This window comes from Haliotis cracherodii, unplaced genomic scaffold, assembly GCF_022045235.1.
Source record: "Haliotis cracherodii isolate W230 unplaced genomic scaffold, xgHalCrac1.p SCAF_13, whole genome shotgun sequence".
NCBI classification, from domain to species: Eukaryota; Metazoa; Mollusca; class Gastropoda; order Lepetellida; family Haliotidae; genus Haliotis; species Haliotis cracherodii.
Window position 1 is genome coordinate 9,847,399 of NW_027266268.1, and position 16,726 is coordinate 9,864,124.

General features: G+C 42.4%; 1 protein-coding gene across 1 annotated transcript in view; it reads left to right on the forward strand.

Moving 5' to 3' along the window:
* The window catches only part of LOC139459597 (epidermal growth factor-like protein 7), a 38,477-nt gene extending 25,503 nt beyond the window's left edge, over window positions 1-12,974 (forward strand). The window contains exons 2-8 of the mRNA XM_071241159.1: window positions 1,900-2,025; window positions 3,831-3,949; window positions 4,639-4,734; window positions 6,056-6,175; window positions 6,482-6,570; window positions 6,916-7,135; window positions 7,764-12,974. Coding sequence (XP_071097260.1) covers window positions 1,900-2,025; window positions 3,831-3,949; window positions 4,639-4,734; window positions 6,056-6,175; window positions 6,482-6,570; window positions 6,916-7,135; window positions 7,764-7,810 — 817 coding nt within the window. The 3' untranslated portion in view covers window positions 7,811-12,974. The remainder of the gene's footprint in view (window positions 1-1,899; window positions 2,026-3,830; window positions 3,950-4,638; window positions 4,735-6,055; window positions 6,176-6,481; window positions 6,571-6,915; window positions 7,136-7,763) is intronic.
* The last annotated feature ends 3,752 nt before the right edge of the window (window positions 12,975-16,726 follow it).

The following is a 16,726-nucleotide window of genomic DNA, read 5'->3' on the forward strand; positions in this document are numbered from 1 at the left end:
TGCAAACAGGTGATGAAGTGTAGGAGATGCCTTACTGTTTGTACACTTGCAAACAGGTGATGACGTGTAGGTGATGTCTCACTCTTTGTACACTAAAGTCAACTGTTGACGCCTCCAGATGAATCTGTTACACTCACTGTATCATGCAGTGGGATGCTTGTATAATGGGAAGCCTGCTTCTCACGACGGTTTTATTAGCTAAAACAATGGAAACAAAAACAGACCTGCGGGCACATTTAGCGTGAAAAGCTGCAGCATCAGCACGACCCTCACCTCGGCAGGAAACTAACAGTACAAACCTTCCTGTTTCTGGGAGAGAAGAAGCCGAACGACTCCACACAAGGGAGTTTTCATAACACAGCCCAACAAAAACACATGCGTATAAAGAGATTCATTTCACACCTTCAAACATACTTGACTCTTTGGTTCAAGCATGTCAAATTTTTGCAGTAACAACTTGCGATTCATGCTATGGTTTCTTCAGAGGTGAATAACATCACAAGAGGCTTGGCTTTATTATTGCGGTGTGTATTTCAGTGTTCTCGGGCCGGCGCTGCAGGTGACTCTGCGACAGGGTTCAGATGTCACTCGTTCAGTATGCCATTATTACAAAGACACGTCATCTTGCACTGTGTGGCGGGCACGTCGCCGTCATCACCATGTGCTAAGTGCGGGGGGAGGGGTGGTGGAAGGAAGAGGCACATAGTCATCATCATCTTCATCATCATCGTTATCTTGTACTGTGTGTTGGAAACATCGCCATTTTGTACTGAGTGGGCATGTCGTGATTTTCATCGTCATCTTCCACTGTAAGGGCATATCGTCATTATTATCGTCATCTTGTGCTGTGTCTGTATATCGTGATTATCATCGTCATCTTCTACTGTATAGGGCATATCGTCATTATTATCGTCATCTTGTACTTTGTCTGTATATCGTGATTATCATCGTCATCTTCTACTGTATGGGACATATCGTCATTATTATCGTCATCTTGTACTGTGTCTGTATATCGTGATTATCATCGTCATCTTCTACTGTATGGGACATATCGTCATTATTATCGTCATCTTGTGCTGTGTCTGTATATCGTGATTATCATCGTCATCTTCTACTGTATGGGGCATATAGTGATTATCATCGTCATCTTGTACTGTTTTGGGATATATCGTGATTATCATCGTCATCTTCTACTGTATGGGGCATATCGTCATTAGTATCGTCATCTTGTACTGTGTCTGTATATCGTGATTATCATCGTCATCTTCTACTGTACGGCACATATAGTGATTATCATCGTCATCTTGTACTGTTTTGGGATATATCGTGATTATCATCGTCATTGTGTTCTGTCTGTGAATATATCGTGATTATCATCGTCATTGTGTACTGTGTGTGGATATATCGTGATTGTCATCGTCATTGTGTAGTGTGTATGGACATATCATGATTATCATCGTCATTTTGTACTGTATGGGGCATATCGTGATTACCATCGTCATCTTGTACTGTGTGTGGACATATCGTCTGGTTTGAGTGAAAGCTTAGTGAAAGTGGTGATGCCTGCACCCTACGTCGTGTTCGGATTTGATTTCATCAGATGCCTGAAATGCACCAACACCCGCCCGGAGCGGTGTAGTAGCCTGGTGGTTAAAGCGTTCGCTCGTCACGTCGAAGGTCCGGTTCGATTACCTTCATGTGGGTGCAATGTGTGAAGCCCATTTCTGGTATTGCTGGAATATTGCTGCATGTTGCGAAAAACCCAACTTTCTCCTACCACACACCTGCCCTCTATTAATTCACTCTATAGCTGCATATATCCTATTAGCATTTATCTTGACATGCCTTCAACGATTGTTAATTGTCTGAATAATGAGGTCTCCTTGTCTCCACTCACAGGCGCCACGTCTGTGTTCATCACCGTCAGATGGCGCAACCCATCCCCGTGCGGCAGAGCTACATCCGGCCCATGTACCGCCAGACTATGGGAATGTGTGACAATTACAGGATCTGTCCCCGTTATAGGTAAGTCACACACACAGACCATGGGGATCTGTGACAACTACAGGGTCTGTCCCCGTTATAAGTAGATCACACACACAGACTATGGGGATCTGTGACAACTAGAGGGTCTGTCCCCGTTATAAGTAGGTCACACACACAGACCATAGAGATCTGTGACAACTACAGGATCTGTCCCCGTTATAAGTAGATCACACACACAGACCATGGGGTTCTGTGACAACTACAGGATCTGTCCCCGTTATAGGTAGATCACACACAGATCATGTAGATATGTGACAACTACCGGATCTGTCCCCGTTATAAGTAAGTCACACACACAGACCATGGGGATCTGTGACAACTACAGGATCTACCCCCGTTATAAGTAGATCACACACAGACCATGTAGTTCTGTGACAACTACAGGATCTGTCCCCGTTATAAGTAGATCACACACAAATCATGTAGATCTGTGACAACTACAGGATCTGTCCCCGTTATAAGTAGATCACACACAGATCATGTTGATCTGTGACAACTTCAGGGTCTGTTCCCATTATAGGTAGGTCACACACAGATCATGTAGATCTGTGACAACTACAGGATCTGCCCCCGTTATAAGTCGATCACACACAGACCATGTAGATCTGTGACAACTACAGGAGCTGCCCTCGTTATAAGTAGATCACACACACAGACCATGTAGATCTCCGACAACTACAGGGTCTGTTCCCATTATATATAGGTCACACACAGACCATGTAGATCTGTGACAACTACAGGAGCTGCCCTCGTTATAAGTAGATCACACACACAGACCATGTAGATCTGTGACAACTACAGGGTCTGTTCCCATTATAGGTAGGTCACACACACACCATGTTGATCTGTGACAACTACAGGGTCTGTCCCCATTATAGGTAGGTCACACACAGATCATGTTGATCTGTGACAACTACAGGGTATGTTCCCATTATAGGTAGGTCACACACAGACCATGGGGATCTGTGACAACTACAGGGTCTGTCCCCATTAAAGTTAGGTCACACACAGACCATGTAGATCTGTGGCAACTACAGGGTCTGTCCCCATTATATATAGGTCACACACAGACCATGTAGATCTGTGACAACTGCAGGATCTGTCCCCGTTATAAGTAGGTCACACACACAGACCATGGGGATCTGTGATCATGTGCCATTTGATTGACGATTTCTTTTTGGTTTTTCTTTTTCGTAAATCGAAAAAAATTCTACGCCCACTAACGGACTACTGTTTCTTGATTGGCTTATAATAGAATGGGCGGGGCTTGTCTTACATTATTGCGCTGAACCACGTCACTGATTTCGTATTGTTGTCCATGTTTTTGTATGTTAATGATTAAATAAGGACACTATGAAGTTATTGTTGTTGATGTATTTATAAGAATTGTCTTCAGTATGTTTTTGCTCTTATGGACTTATGAAATCGGTGTGAACACTTTGCATCAGTTACGCGGATTTACACAGTGCGTACACCGGTTTTTACTTCAATATGTTTTGCGTTTATGGACTTATGAACATAAAAACCGGTGTGAACACTTTGCATCAGTTACACGGGTTTACACAGTGCGTACACCGGTTTATACTTCAATATGTTTTGCGTTTATGGTGGTGTAAACGCAAGTACCAGTGTGCGCACTACGTAACTCCGCGAAGCGTAGCACATTTACGAAAGGTGTCCTCACCGGAATTTATGTTTATAACTCCATAAACGATAAATCCTTAATAACAATGTGAATAGTTGACTGCTGTCGTGTATATTGATGGCGTTATCTTCCGCTACAGCGTAGCTTACGGGGTAGCGTTCCGCACCATCTTCCACGTCCGCATCAGCACGAAGAGCGTCCACGAATGCTGCCCCGGATGGGGTCGGAAGTCAAAGCGAGACAAAGACTGCTTGAAACGTAAGTAGTGAAAACACATGAGGTTACACGTCTGTATATGTACATTACATCAACATGTATACTGTAATATTGCGGCCTGAACCACGAACGATCACTGCAGACAAGTCAGTTCGACATTCAGTCTGCAGACGCCATTTTGCGTCAGAACTCCTGATTACGCCCAAACGGGAAGCGTTTCGACCTTCCTCCACCGGACGATGAAACGTCATCACGTACATCAAACCAACCGGAAGTTGGCAGACGTTGTGTAATATCAGATCGATGCTGCACAGAAATGCAGCTTGTTGGTGAATACTGAACATTGTGACTAGGTGACTAAAACTGGTCTACAAGCAAGAGTAGGTGCAGTTACAATAAAGCGTGATCTGTGCGTAAACTGCGACAGGTGTCACGTGACCTACGTTATCATGGCTGCAGCTGCAGGGCGGGACAAGCGTCAACTTGCCGGAGATGTTGTGAAAATATTTCCTCAAGTGAAGCTGTATCGGTTTTCTTTATGTACGTTTTCAATCCAAATGCTACATGTCTGATTTCAGTTGTGGAAACAGCTCCATGACATGCACCATAGTTCAAAGGAAAACGGTCTGGCATTTCGTTACCCACGCAAAATGTCGTCAATATGAGAGGGTGAAGTAACGGTAGTTGGTATTTGACGATGTATCTCCTGACTGTGTGTGTGTTTGTTGCAGCGGTCTGCAAGGGAGGGTGCTTCAATGGCGGTCAGTGCACGGGCCCCCACACGTGTGAGTGCTCGGAGGGATGGACGGGCAAGACGTGTGACCAGGGTAGGTACACCAAGCGCGGATGCGGCTTTTTGGATGTAATTATGGTGTTAGCCAAATAATTGTTGGTATTTTTTCGCCATATCACGGCGTCTCATATCATAGTTAGATCACAGCGTGTTATATCACAGTCATATCATGGTGTTTTATACCATAGCCATATCACGGCGTATCATGTCACAATTAGATCACAGCGTGTTATATCACAGCCATATCATGGCGTGTTGTATTACAATCATATCATGGTGTGTTATATCACAGTCATATCACGGCGTGTTGTAACACAATCATATCATGGCGTGTTATATCACAATCATATTATGGTGTGTTATATCACAGTCATATCATGGCGTGTTGTATCACAATCATATTATGGTGTGTTATATCACAGTCATATCACAGCGTGTTATATCACAGTCATATCATGGCGTGTTGTATCACAATCATATTATGGTGTGTAATATCACAGTCATGTCATGGCGTGTTATATAACATTCAGATCATGGAGTGCTGTATCACAGACAGATCATGGCGTATTATATCACGGTCAAAACACATAATTTTATCACAGTCATATTATGGTGTGTTATATCACAGTCAGATCACGGTGTGTTATATCACAGTCATATCATGACGTGTTATATCAAAGTCAGATCACGGTGTGTTATATCACAGTCATGTCATGACGTGTTATATCAAAGTCAGATCACGGTGTGTTATATCACAGTCTTATCATGACGTGTTATATCAAAGTCAGATCACGGTGTGTTATATCACTGTAAGATCACGGTGTGTTATACCACAGGCAGATCACGGTGTGTTATATCACAGTCATATCATGACGTGTTATATCAAGGTCAGATAACGGTGTGTTATATCACTGTAAGAACACGGTGTGTTATACCACAGGCACATCACGGTGTGTTATATTACAGTCACATCATGACGTGTTACATCACAGTCATATAGCGACGTGTTATATCGCAGTCATATCACGACGTGCTATGGAACGGAATAAAGGACGCAGTTCGACTAGCTGCGTCACACGCCCTTGATAGGTCCGTACTGTAAAGTCAGTCGAGTTCTGTAAAACCTTAAACAAGTCTTCTTCAGAGATGTCACTTAGATTGTCTGTGTACAATGTACAATGCAACTCATTGTGTTTTTCAACATTACTGTTAACATTAACCCGCCAGCACAGCTCGCTTGTTCTACGTCATCAAACAAAGGTTAGATATATAGGTGTATGCATCATGGAGTAGTACCCTTACAAATAAGTTTATCCATCATGGTATAATATTCTGTTTGTCTCTGTTGCCTGTAGATATCAACGAATGTGCCGGACCCAACAACTGTCAACAGGTCTGTCACAATCTACCCGGAAGATACGAGTGCGCATGTCATGATGGATTCGATCTGCTTCCGGACAAAGTGACGTGTAAATGTGAGTAGATCTGTGTCAGCTTGTCACTGTGTATATCCGCGTTAGTGTGACACTATATATATGCGTCAGTGTGGCACTCTGTATATTCCTGTCACCCTAACTCTGTATCTCCATGGGGGCTGTCGGGCAGACTAGTGGTTAAAGCGTTTGCTCGTCACGCCGGAGACCCGGGTTCGATTCCCCACATGGTTACAATGTGTGAAGCCCATTTCTGGTGTCCCCCGCCGTGATATTGCTGGAATATTGCTAAATGCGGCGTAAAACCATACTCACTCACACTCACTGTATATCCATGACTTGTTTCAGTGTGCATCTCCTGCATGTCGGAGTACAAGGAGATGAAGACCACAATCAGCCACCTCATGGTCAAAGTGAAGAATCTCGAGGATGAGAAGGTGACCATTACTTCATATCAATATTTGACTATCTGTGTTGCTATGGTAACAGGGGCGGTCGGGTAGCCTAGTGGTTAAAGCGTTCGCTCGTCACGCCGAAGACCCGGGTTCGAATCCCGACATGGGTACAATGCGTGAAGCCAATTTCTGGTGTCCCCCGCCGTGATATTGCTGGAATATTGCTAAAAGCGGCGTAAAATGAAACTCACTCGGTCACTGCTATGGTAACACGTGCATAACATGTTCTTTAGATCTGGAATACATGTGTCGCTGTGGTAACACACGAGTCCTCGACGTTTGCTAGGATGTCTTCTTCCCTTGGCGTAACTCGTTCTCCTCTTCCAGAACTTCCTGATGGGGAACGTGTCATACTTGGCCGACCACTACGAGGAAGCAATGGTAACCATGCACGAGCTGAAGCTAGCTACCAGGTCCCCACCCACAACAACGACGCCTGACCCCATCAAGTCCCATCCGGCGTACGACCAGCATGGCTCCATCCCCTTGGACCGGATAGCCTCGCTGAGTGAACAGATCTCACTGCTGGAGGAGAGGCTGGAGGGATGTGAGTAGCTGTAGCAGTAGCAGCAGCAGAAGTAGCAGTAGCGGTAGTAGTAGTAGTAGTAGTAGTTGTAGTAGTATTAGCAGCAGAAGTAGCAGTAGCGGTAGTAGTAGTAGTAGTAGTAGTAGCAGAAGTAGCAGTAGTAGCAGTAGTAGCAGCAGCAGAAGTAGCAGTAGCAACAGCAGTGTCAGATACACTAGCAAAAGCAGTAAAACTGTTGCAATAACTATCGCAGTAGCAGCAGTAGTAGTTGTAATAGCCTCAGCAGTAGTAGTAGCAGTAAGGATAGAAGGATTAGATGTTGTATCAGTAATAGTAGCAGAAGCACAAGGAGTAGTGGCAAACTTAATGGTTACACTTGCAGTATCAGTAGAGGAATAAGTAGTAGTACCAGCAATAGTAGCAGCAGCAGATGCAGCAACAGGAATGATAGTCGAAGTAGCATTAACAGAAGCATTAGCATAAGCATAAGTAGTTGTAGTCTTTCTTTGTTGTTTAACGCTGCACTCAGCAACAGTCCAGCTATATGGCGGTAGTAGTAGTAGTAGTACTAGTAGTAGTAGTAGTAGTAGTAGTAGTAGTAGTAGTAGTAGTACCAGTTGCTCATCTAAAACAAATGTCTTGTCAACAGGTACCTGCAGGAACAACGAAAAACGACGAGGCCGGGGAAACTACTGAAGATACAAAAAATGACGTGGTGTTGCTACTGACGTGTTTTGGACACTGACGTGGTGTTGATACCGACGTGGTGGTGATAATGACGTTGTGTTGACACTGACGTCGTGATGACGCTGACGAGGAGTTGGGTGGCGGATGTAGGCGGAATGCAGCCATCTATGAAGTGAATGTCGGGATGATCTGCTCAGCTGCACCTGTCAACACCGGACGTTTTCAATGTGTGCGCCAACAAGCTACAGACGCTATATATTCTTGCAACATCCAGCATTGGCCACATCATACATAAGACGATTTATGATTTGTACATCCCGGAAGTGACGACACCTGCATCTACCACCAAAAGGACAGACTAGACTGTTTGGTGGTCCGTGCAGACACGCCCACTCCTGTACAGACATACTACTTCCTGTACAGACATACTACTTCCTGTACAGATATACCACTTCCTGTACAGACTTCTGTTCGTCCATGTCGTGTGCCTCTTCGCGAACGGTCCGAGAGTATTCTCAGATCGAGCTTCATTTCTCAGGAAAATCGAATGTGTTACTCATGCTACAGACATACTGCTTGTAAACTGATAGATGTATGGGTGTGCTTTATCTTCAATGCAAGTGTATACACTACGTTGTACTTGATATATCTGATGTAGCGAAACCCGGAAGTCCAGACACCGTCAGTTCGGAAACCTGTCAATCTTAATATCTCTGTTGGTAGCGTCTAAACTGGCGGGCAAAAGAAAATATACCGATGTTTTTTTAAATATATAATTGAAAATTGAAAGAACTGTTGTTAAATTTGATTATGTCCATTTTGCATCCACTCATTCCTTCAACACTTTGTAAAACTGTAAAACGTAATCTGTGGCTGGGTAATTTGGTATAAACACAAATTGGTTCAATGAAGGATGGAGTAAGACATGAATTTGCAACCACATGGCTCCTATCATGTTTGAAATGATTTTCAAAGATACGATGTCTGAGGTACCCTTCAGCAGTTGTGTATTTTATTTAAAAGTTAAAAAATTAAACCATGTAGAAACTTCTTTTAGTGCTGACGAAGCACCATGGAAGTTTATTTTTTGATATAATATCGCTAACTTAAGATATTTTCAATTGAAAATCAAACATATGATAAAATCAACTGAGCCGGACAGTTTCCTTTGCTCTCCGTTTATATAAACATGGCTTCGTGCCTGACAGGAGCTTTCTTTATATCCAGTACGATAATACAAGTAAACTCGGCAAGCCTTGGTGTGCTTTGGATGTCGTACTTTAGCGTAATCTGTCAATCTATATATAATTCTATTCGAGGGTTGATTTATAAGTTCTGTTCTCTAGTGCTACCCACCCCTTTACGGTGACATAGGAAGGGACATCCTTGATAGTGTTATAGTCCGTGGATGGCTTTTGGTGTTGAGCTATTTTTCTGCTAGTACTTTATCACTGCACGTTCCCCCAGTTTGTCCATTTTCCAAACTTCACATACCTCCTTTTCTACTGATTTGTCACATAGAAACAATTTGCTCAATTGTCTCAGGTGTTCTAGTATATACCTCTATGATATCACGAAAGGTCCACCACAAAAGCCTTCACTCTTCCTCGTCGTCTAGGTGGAGCTCAGAACTTCTCAATCAACCCCCGTATAACAAGTAAAACCAACCTTCTTTAACATTACATATTTGACTTATGGAACTAATCCATGTTATATGCTTCTCCTTCTGAAACGCCTGGTCATAAATTATTATCTTTGTCTTCTCTAATATCGTATGCAATTATGATAACGGATTAGCTTGGTGGTGTATACCCTACGCTAATGATCATAAGTTCAGTGTGGAAATATATCCTACATAACTATAATAATGAGGTCCATGTGGAAATATATTCTACGTAACTATGATAGCGCCCATATAGCCAATATCATATAAGATAATATCGGAGAGATATATGAACTAATATATAACAGTGGTGGTTTGGTGAAGATGTTATTCGACAAAACAACTGATATTACGCTTCATGTTTAGGCAAGGGCAAGACGCCATCATGATATTACACTGAATGACAAAATATTAATATTGCTATGGTGAGACAATGGTGTGGCGTTATAAGGTCACGATGGTGAGACAATGTAATGACGTAATAACGTCGACATGGTGAGACAATGTCATGATGCAGTAACGTCGACATGGTGAGACAATATAATGAAGTAAAAACGTCGACATGGTGAGACAATGTAATAACGTAAAAACGTCGACATGGTGAGACAATGTTATGACACAATAACGTCGACATGGTGAGACAATGTTATGACATAATAACGTCGACATGGTGAGACAATGTAATAACGTAATGACGTCGACATGGTGAGACGATGTTGGGATGTTTGAATGTCACCATGAAGAGACAGTATTGTGACGTCCTAATGTCACATGGTGAGACCATGTTATAACCTTATGACTTTATCAGTTATAAACATAACGATTTGTTAGAGGTAGGCATGCTGCCACTAGGAATACCGTGTTCAACCTCTGTCGTCGCGGACATTGAAACTGTTGTAATTTAGATTTTTTCAAATCGGTTATCCCATGTCTAGCTAGGTAACCGATATAATAGTCAAATAGTACCCTTTTACAGGACATCATATATCGAGACGTCTGTCGGATCTCGTGTGTAGATGCACGTGCTTGGATGCCTGTGTATTTTATGTCTTGAATATTTTCAAATATGTATGTAAATATTACAAAATTGATTCATATTTAGATATATCTCTGTCGCTGAGTCCTTTGTGCGCTATGTAACACTGTGAGAATATAGTTGTGTACTGTGAGAGTATAGATAAGTAGATACTGACGACAATTGTTTGAATATAGATAAATATTGTAAGAATATTGACGACTACTGTAAAAATATAAACGGATACTGTGAGAATAGAGACGAGTATTGTAAAGCTATAGACAAGTATTGTAAGAACATCGACAAATACTGTTAGAACATAGACAAATACTGTTAGAATATAGACAAATACTGCTAGAATATAGACAAATATAGATTACCGTATTCCACGTTATAAGCGCCCAGGGCGCTCTCAAAATTAGAAATAGGGGGTTCTTATTAGAATATAATGTTGATAAAAGCGTTGAAAGATCGTAAATTTCGTGGTTTACGCTGACAGCCTGAAATGATACAAAAGAAAAGTATGTGCGTATTATCACGACAGATAAATTTAATTGCCCGTAATGAAGAGTGCATATAACACACTAGTGCGTATTATACACGAATAAATTAGTCTTGTGTACATGGATCAATCGGAAGGGTGCTAATAGGGATTGTTCACTAGCTAATATATCAACAAATATCGGCGTGGGCGCTTATTAGAGCGGGGCGCTTATTACGTCGACTACGGTAATGTTTGAATTAAGTCCTCCGTTATATAAAACAAAAGGAGTAAAATAGTCCATGTCCTGGTTATGTATATATGTTACAGGGAGTACGTATACTCAGGGCATAATCTCTGGAAGTGTCAGGGCTGATGTGTAATGCCTGATTCACTCGAAATTGACATTTGAAACACGCTTACCTAGCACTCTGCATCATTTATGTGAGACACATAAACACGCTTACTCAGCACTTTACATCACTTATGTCATGCACACAAACACGCTTATCCAGTGTTTTAAGACACTTATTTGAGCCACAGAAAAAGGCTTACCCATCACTTTACTTCACGTATGTGAGACACATGAACACGCTTACTCAGCACTTTACATCACTTATGTCATACACACAAACACGCTTATCCAGTGTTTTAAGTCACTTATTTGAGCCACAGAAAAAGGCTTACCCATCACTTAATTCACGTATGTGAGACACCCAAACATGCTTACCCATTACTTTCATCAGTTATGTGAGACACAGAAACATGCTTACTCAGCACTTTACATCACCTTTGTCAGATACAAGAAACACGCTTATCAAGTGCTTTACATCACTAATTTGCGCCACAGAAGCACACCTTCTAAGCACTATACATCACTGCTGTGAGGCAGCAGAACACGTTTACCCGGCACTTTACATCACTTTTGGCCTGTCTCTCTGACCCAACAGAATAAATTGAAAAAGGAGTTCAACTTAAGTCTAGAATGATTTGGCAAGTCTAGTTTGCCTCGGATCTAGGAAATTAAGGGTCATCAAGGCTTCATTTAGATTATATTTTGTTTTGTTTTGTAGATATATATTTTTGAAAAGGATAACTATTTCTGAGACTAAATGTTAGTCTAAACATATGTGAAACACAGAAACACGCTTACCCATTCTGACGATCCAGAAATCATCTTTTCGCTCACTTATCCTTATTGAAGTATTTGTGAGAAGTCCAAAACATGTAAGAAAGATACAAGTATGTGTAAGTATAAACATGGACTATTGTCAGCAATTAACATGGCAACATTTACACGTTTCAGTATTCGGGATCCTATCCGCCTTATCCTTTACTTGCCGGGTGTCAGTTGTAGAGACAGCGAGTACGAATAAGGAAAATGGGTTATGAAGACGAAGGCTTGCACGGTACTGGCAGACCAGTAAAACAGAGCTTGAATATAAAGCGTCAACGCCAGAGAATAACCAGTCTCGATTATACGCCGAGAAGATTCCATTGGACGTGAAAATTATATGAATCACTAAAAATCAGTGACGACACCAGGTGTTCGTAAAAGGGGGAGAAGAACATGTTCCATGCATCCATTCAAAACCTATTCTGACAAAAAATTCACTTCAGAAAATATGTATAATCCTATTATCACTATTTCAAGGATTATGTTTATCACATAACGAAACCAGGTATTACACCCACTCCCTATACATATTCCTTGTAACATATTCCCACATCTTAGCCCTGGTTAAGCATTTACAAGTAACTTGACTAGGTGCACTTAAGAACTTTAGTCCTGTTAGATAAAATTGACGACACTCTCAAATTAGCATGTGAATAATACATTCAGCCTTGAGGTGAAGAAGATATATACAATGACAGCTCTTAACATGCCTCATATCAATGAAACGATTCCATACCTAGCAAAGGTAGGGTTAGCTACGCCCCGTATAGCTTAGTTATTAGTTATAATCTTTGTCATGCAAGAATTCCAGACGAATAAACACACTTGTTCGTTTTATGAGTTCAATTGTTCCTGGTTGGTTGACGTTGATGGGACATGTAGTGGGTTCATCGAATGTAGATGAAGTTGATGGGGCATGGACAAGGTTGGTGGCTTGTGGAGAAGGTTGATGGGGCGTGAATAATGTTGATGGGACGTTAAGAGGCTTGATGGAACGTTGAGAAGGTTGATGGAACGTTGATGGAACGTTGAGAAGGTTGATGGCACGTTGAGAAGGTTGGTGGGACGTTAAGAGGGTTGATGGCACGTTGAGAAGGTTGATGGAACGTTGAGAGGGTTGAAGACATGTTGAGAAGGTTGATGAAACGTTGACGTGGCCGGGGATCGATCCCCGGACCTTTCGATCTACCTCAAGACCACGGAGGCGGCGAGAGGGTTGACAGGGCATTGAACAGGTTGATGAGGCGTTGGGAGGGTTGATGTAAAATAGCTTCCCTATGTCCACCAACCCTCTCCGTCAAACCTGCTATTCATACAACGCTGGAGCACTCTGTGTGCGCACATTCGTGCAGCGTTCCCTCTGGTCAAACAGTGCAATCATACTACGCTAATTATATGTCAAGCATTGTGACCATCACCCTTCCGTATGCATTACATGCAGTATCATGCAGACCTGTCGCACCCTGTCACAGCCAACGCATGTTGGATATTATATGGAACCCTAGAAGGGACATTGTCGCATTGTCACCCAAACAATGAAACGGTGTCAAAATTAACCAAAGCGCCACAATTTGACAACGCGATATTTGTCGTGTTGTATTGTCGCATTGTCGCGCTTTGAATAGGTTCGAAACTTTTTACTTGTTTTTGTGAGGGCGACAAGGCGACAATGTCCCACCTAGGTTTCCATATTACACTATGATGTATTTGTCAAACACATGTACCATAGAGTTGTAAACACAAAGGGTTGTCAAACACATGTACCATAGAGCTGTAAACACAGAGGGTTGTCAAACACGTGTATCTCAGAGATGTAAACACAGACGGTTGTCAAACACGTGTATCTCAGAGCTGTAAACACAGAGGGTTGTCAAACACGTGTATCTCAGGGCTGAACACACAGGCGGTTGTGAAGCACATGTATCACAAGCCTGTTAACAAAGGTGGTTGTCAAACACGTCTATCCAAGAGCTGTACACAAAAAGGTTTTCAAACACATATCACATGTTAAATACATATATATCAGAACCCACACATATGGTTGTTAAACACGGGTATTTCAGTCATGTAGAGCGCTGTCTGAGCTCTTTGAATGTCACAAACGCTCGCCACCACGGCTAGTTCGCTGAAGATAAGTGAAACAGGCTCGTCTCCACACCTTGAAGACATGTAAGTCCGTCACCATGGCTTTAATACATGTCAGTCTGTTACCATGGCTTAAATACACGCCAGTCTGTCAAAATGACTTAAATACATGTCAGTCTGTCGCCGTGGCTTAAAAACACGTCAGTCTGTCACAATGACTTAAATATATGTCAGTCTGTCACAATGACTCAAATACATGTCAGTCTGTCACCATAGCTTAAATACACGTCAGTCTGTCACCATGGCTTTAATACATGCCAGTCTGTTACCATGGCTTAAATACATGTCAGTCTGTCACAATGACTTAAATACACGTCAGTCTGTCACCATCACTTAAATACATGTCAGTCTGTCACCATGGCTTAAATACATGTCAGTCTGTCACCATGGCTTAAATACATGTCTGTCTGTCACCATGGCTTAAATACACGTCAGTCTGTCACCATGGCTTAAATACATGTCAGTCTGTCACCATGGCCTAAATACATGTCAGTCTGTCACCATGGCTTAAATACTTGTCAGTCTGTCACCATGGCTTAAATACATGTCAGTCTGTCACAATGGCCTAAATACATGTCTGTCTGTCACAATGACTTAAATACACGTCAGTCTGTCACAATGACTTAAATACACGTCAGTCTGTCACCATCACTTAAATACATGTCAGTCTGTCACCATGGCTTAAATACACGTCAGTCTGTCACCATGGCTTAAATACATGTCTGTCTGTCACCATGGCCTAAATACATGTCAGTCTGTCACCATGGCTTAAATACTTGTCAGTCTGTCACCATGGCTTAAATACATGTCAGTCTGTCACAATGGCCTAAATACATGTCTGTCTGTCACAATGACTTAAATACACGTCAGTCTGTCACAATGACTTAAATACACGTCAGTCTGTCACCATCACTTAAATACATGTCAGTCTGTCACCATGGCTTAAATACACGTCAGTCTGTCACCATGGCTTAAATACATGTCTGTCTGTCACCATGGCCTAAATACATGTCAGTCTGTCACCATGGCTTAAATACTTGTCAGTCTGTCACCATGGCTTAAATACATGTCAGTCTGTCACAATGGCCTAAATACATGTAAGTCTGTCACAATGGCTTAACACCTGTCTATCTGTTACGTCAAGGAGGTCCCCGAGGACCTGACGTGGGTTCTGAACTCACTTCCGGTTTTTGCGGTTCAGCTTGCGCAGCTGTCATCATACATCAGTTCAAAGAGGATGAATGTATGGAGAAGCAACACTGACAGCCGTACGTCCACATGTGAGGCAAAGCTCCGGGAGCTGGCTGGGGGGTCAGGTTGGGTGATGGAAAAACGAGGGGAAGGATAATGAAAGTTCTTTGAACATATTTTTCATGTAATAATGTGAGAGTTATGAAGTGAATATCCTGCCCCCGGTCTGCAGACCAGGTGTGTGTGGGCCAGCCTCGTTTTGGCAATCGCCGAAATAACCAGGCCCGATTTACGTCCGGAGCGGAAAAGGGAGTTATTTAAAGACAATGTTTCTACTAGGTATATAAATATCGCAGGCTAGCCTTTATCAGTGGATTGACGTAGCCGTCTCACAATACATCGTTGACTCCATGACAAAACGTTCTTGACTCCCACACACGTGTGTAGCGGACATTGCCAGGTGGTTGTTGTATTAGGACGAAATACAGGCGGCTGCAGTCTACTGACATACAGGTAGATAATAGGAAGCATGGCGTTGTCTGATATATGTAAAGTGCCTTTCGTGAAATTCAATTTGCTTGATGGAGGATAGTCAGCGTATTAAACATTCTATGATCATGTCATTTCGTGTTCTTCATGTCCGTATATCTGTTTTGTTTGTTTGTTTTGTTTGTTTGCTGTTCAACGCTAACTCTGCAATAGTACAACTATATGACGGCGGTCTGGGCCAGACAATTCAGTGATCGACGTTCATCATTAGTATCGATCTACGCAATTGGGATACGACGACATGCATGAACAAAGTCGGCGAGCCTGACCACCCGATCCTATTAGTCGCCTCTTACGACAAGCATAGTCGCCTATTACGGCTAGCATGGGTTGCTGAAGACCTACTCATGCCTCATCCTATGCCATTATCAGGGCTCAGTCACCAGTTCAGGATTTTGACTGCCGCCCTTGATAGGACCATTCCCGATTAAAATTTGTCAAAAGTCTGATCAAGATCCAGTGATTGGTTGCGGGAATTTCACAAACAATCAGATATTGTTTAGGAAGCGTCCCGATTCAGCCGTTTCCAGTCGAATTCGTCCCGACTCTCCCGTTCTCAATCCGAATCTTATCCGATTTGTATATTCCGCATGGTACAAAACGACCGAATCTGTCCCGACAATTCATGCCCGTTCATGAGGACAGCGTCCTGATCCACAGGACACCGTCCCGACAACACAGGAAATTGTTACGATTTTGATCCG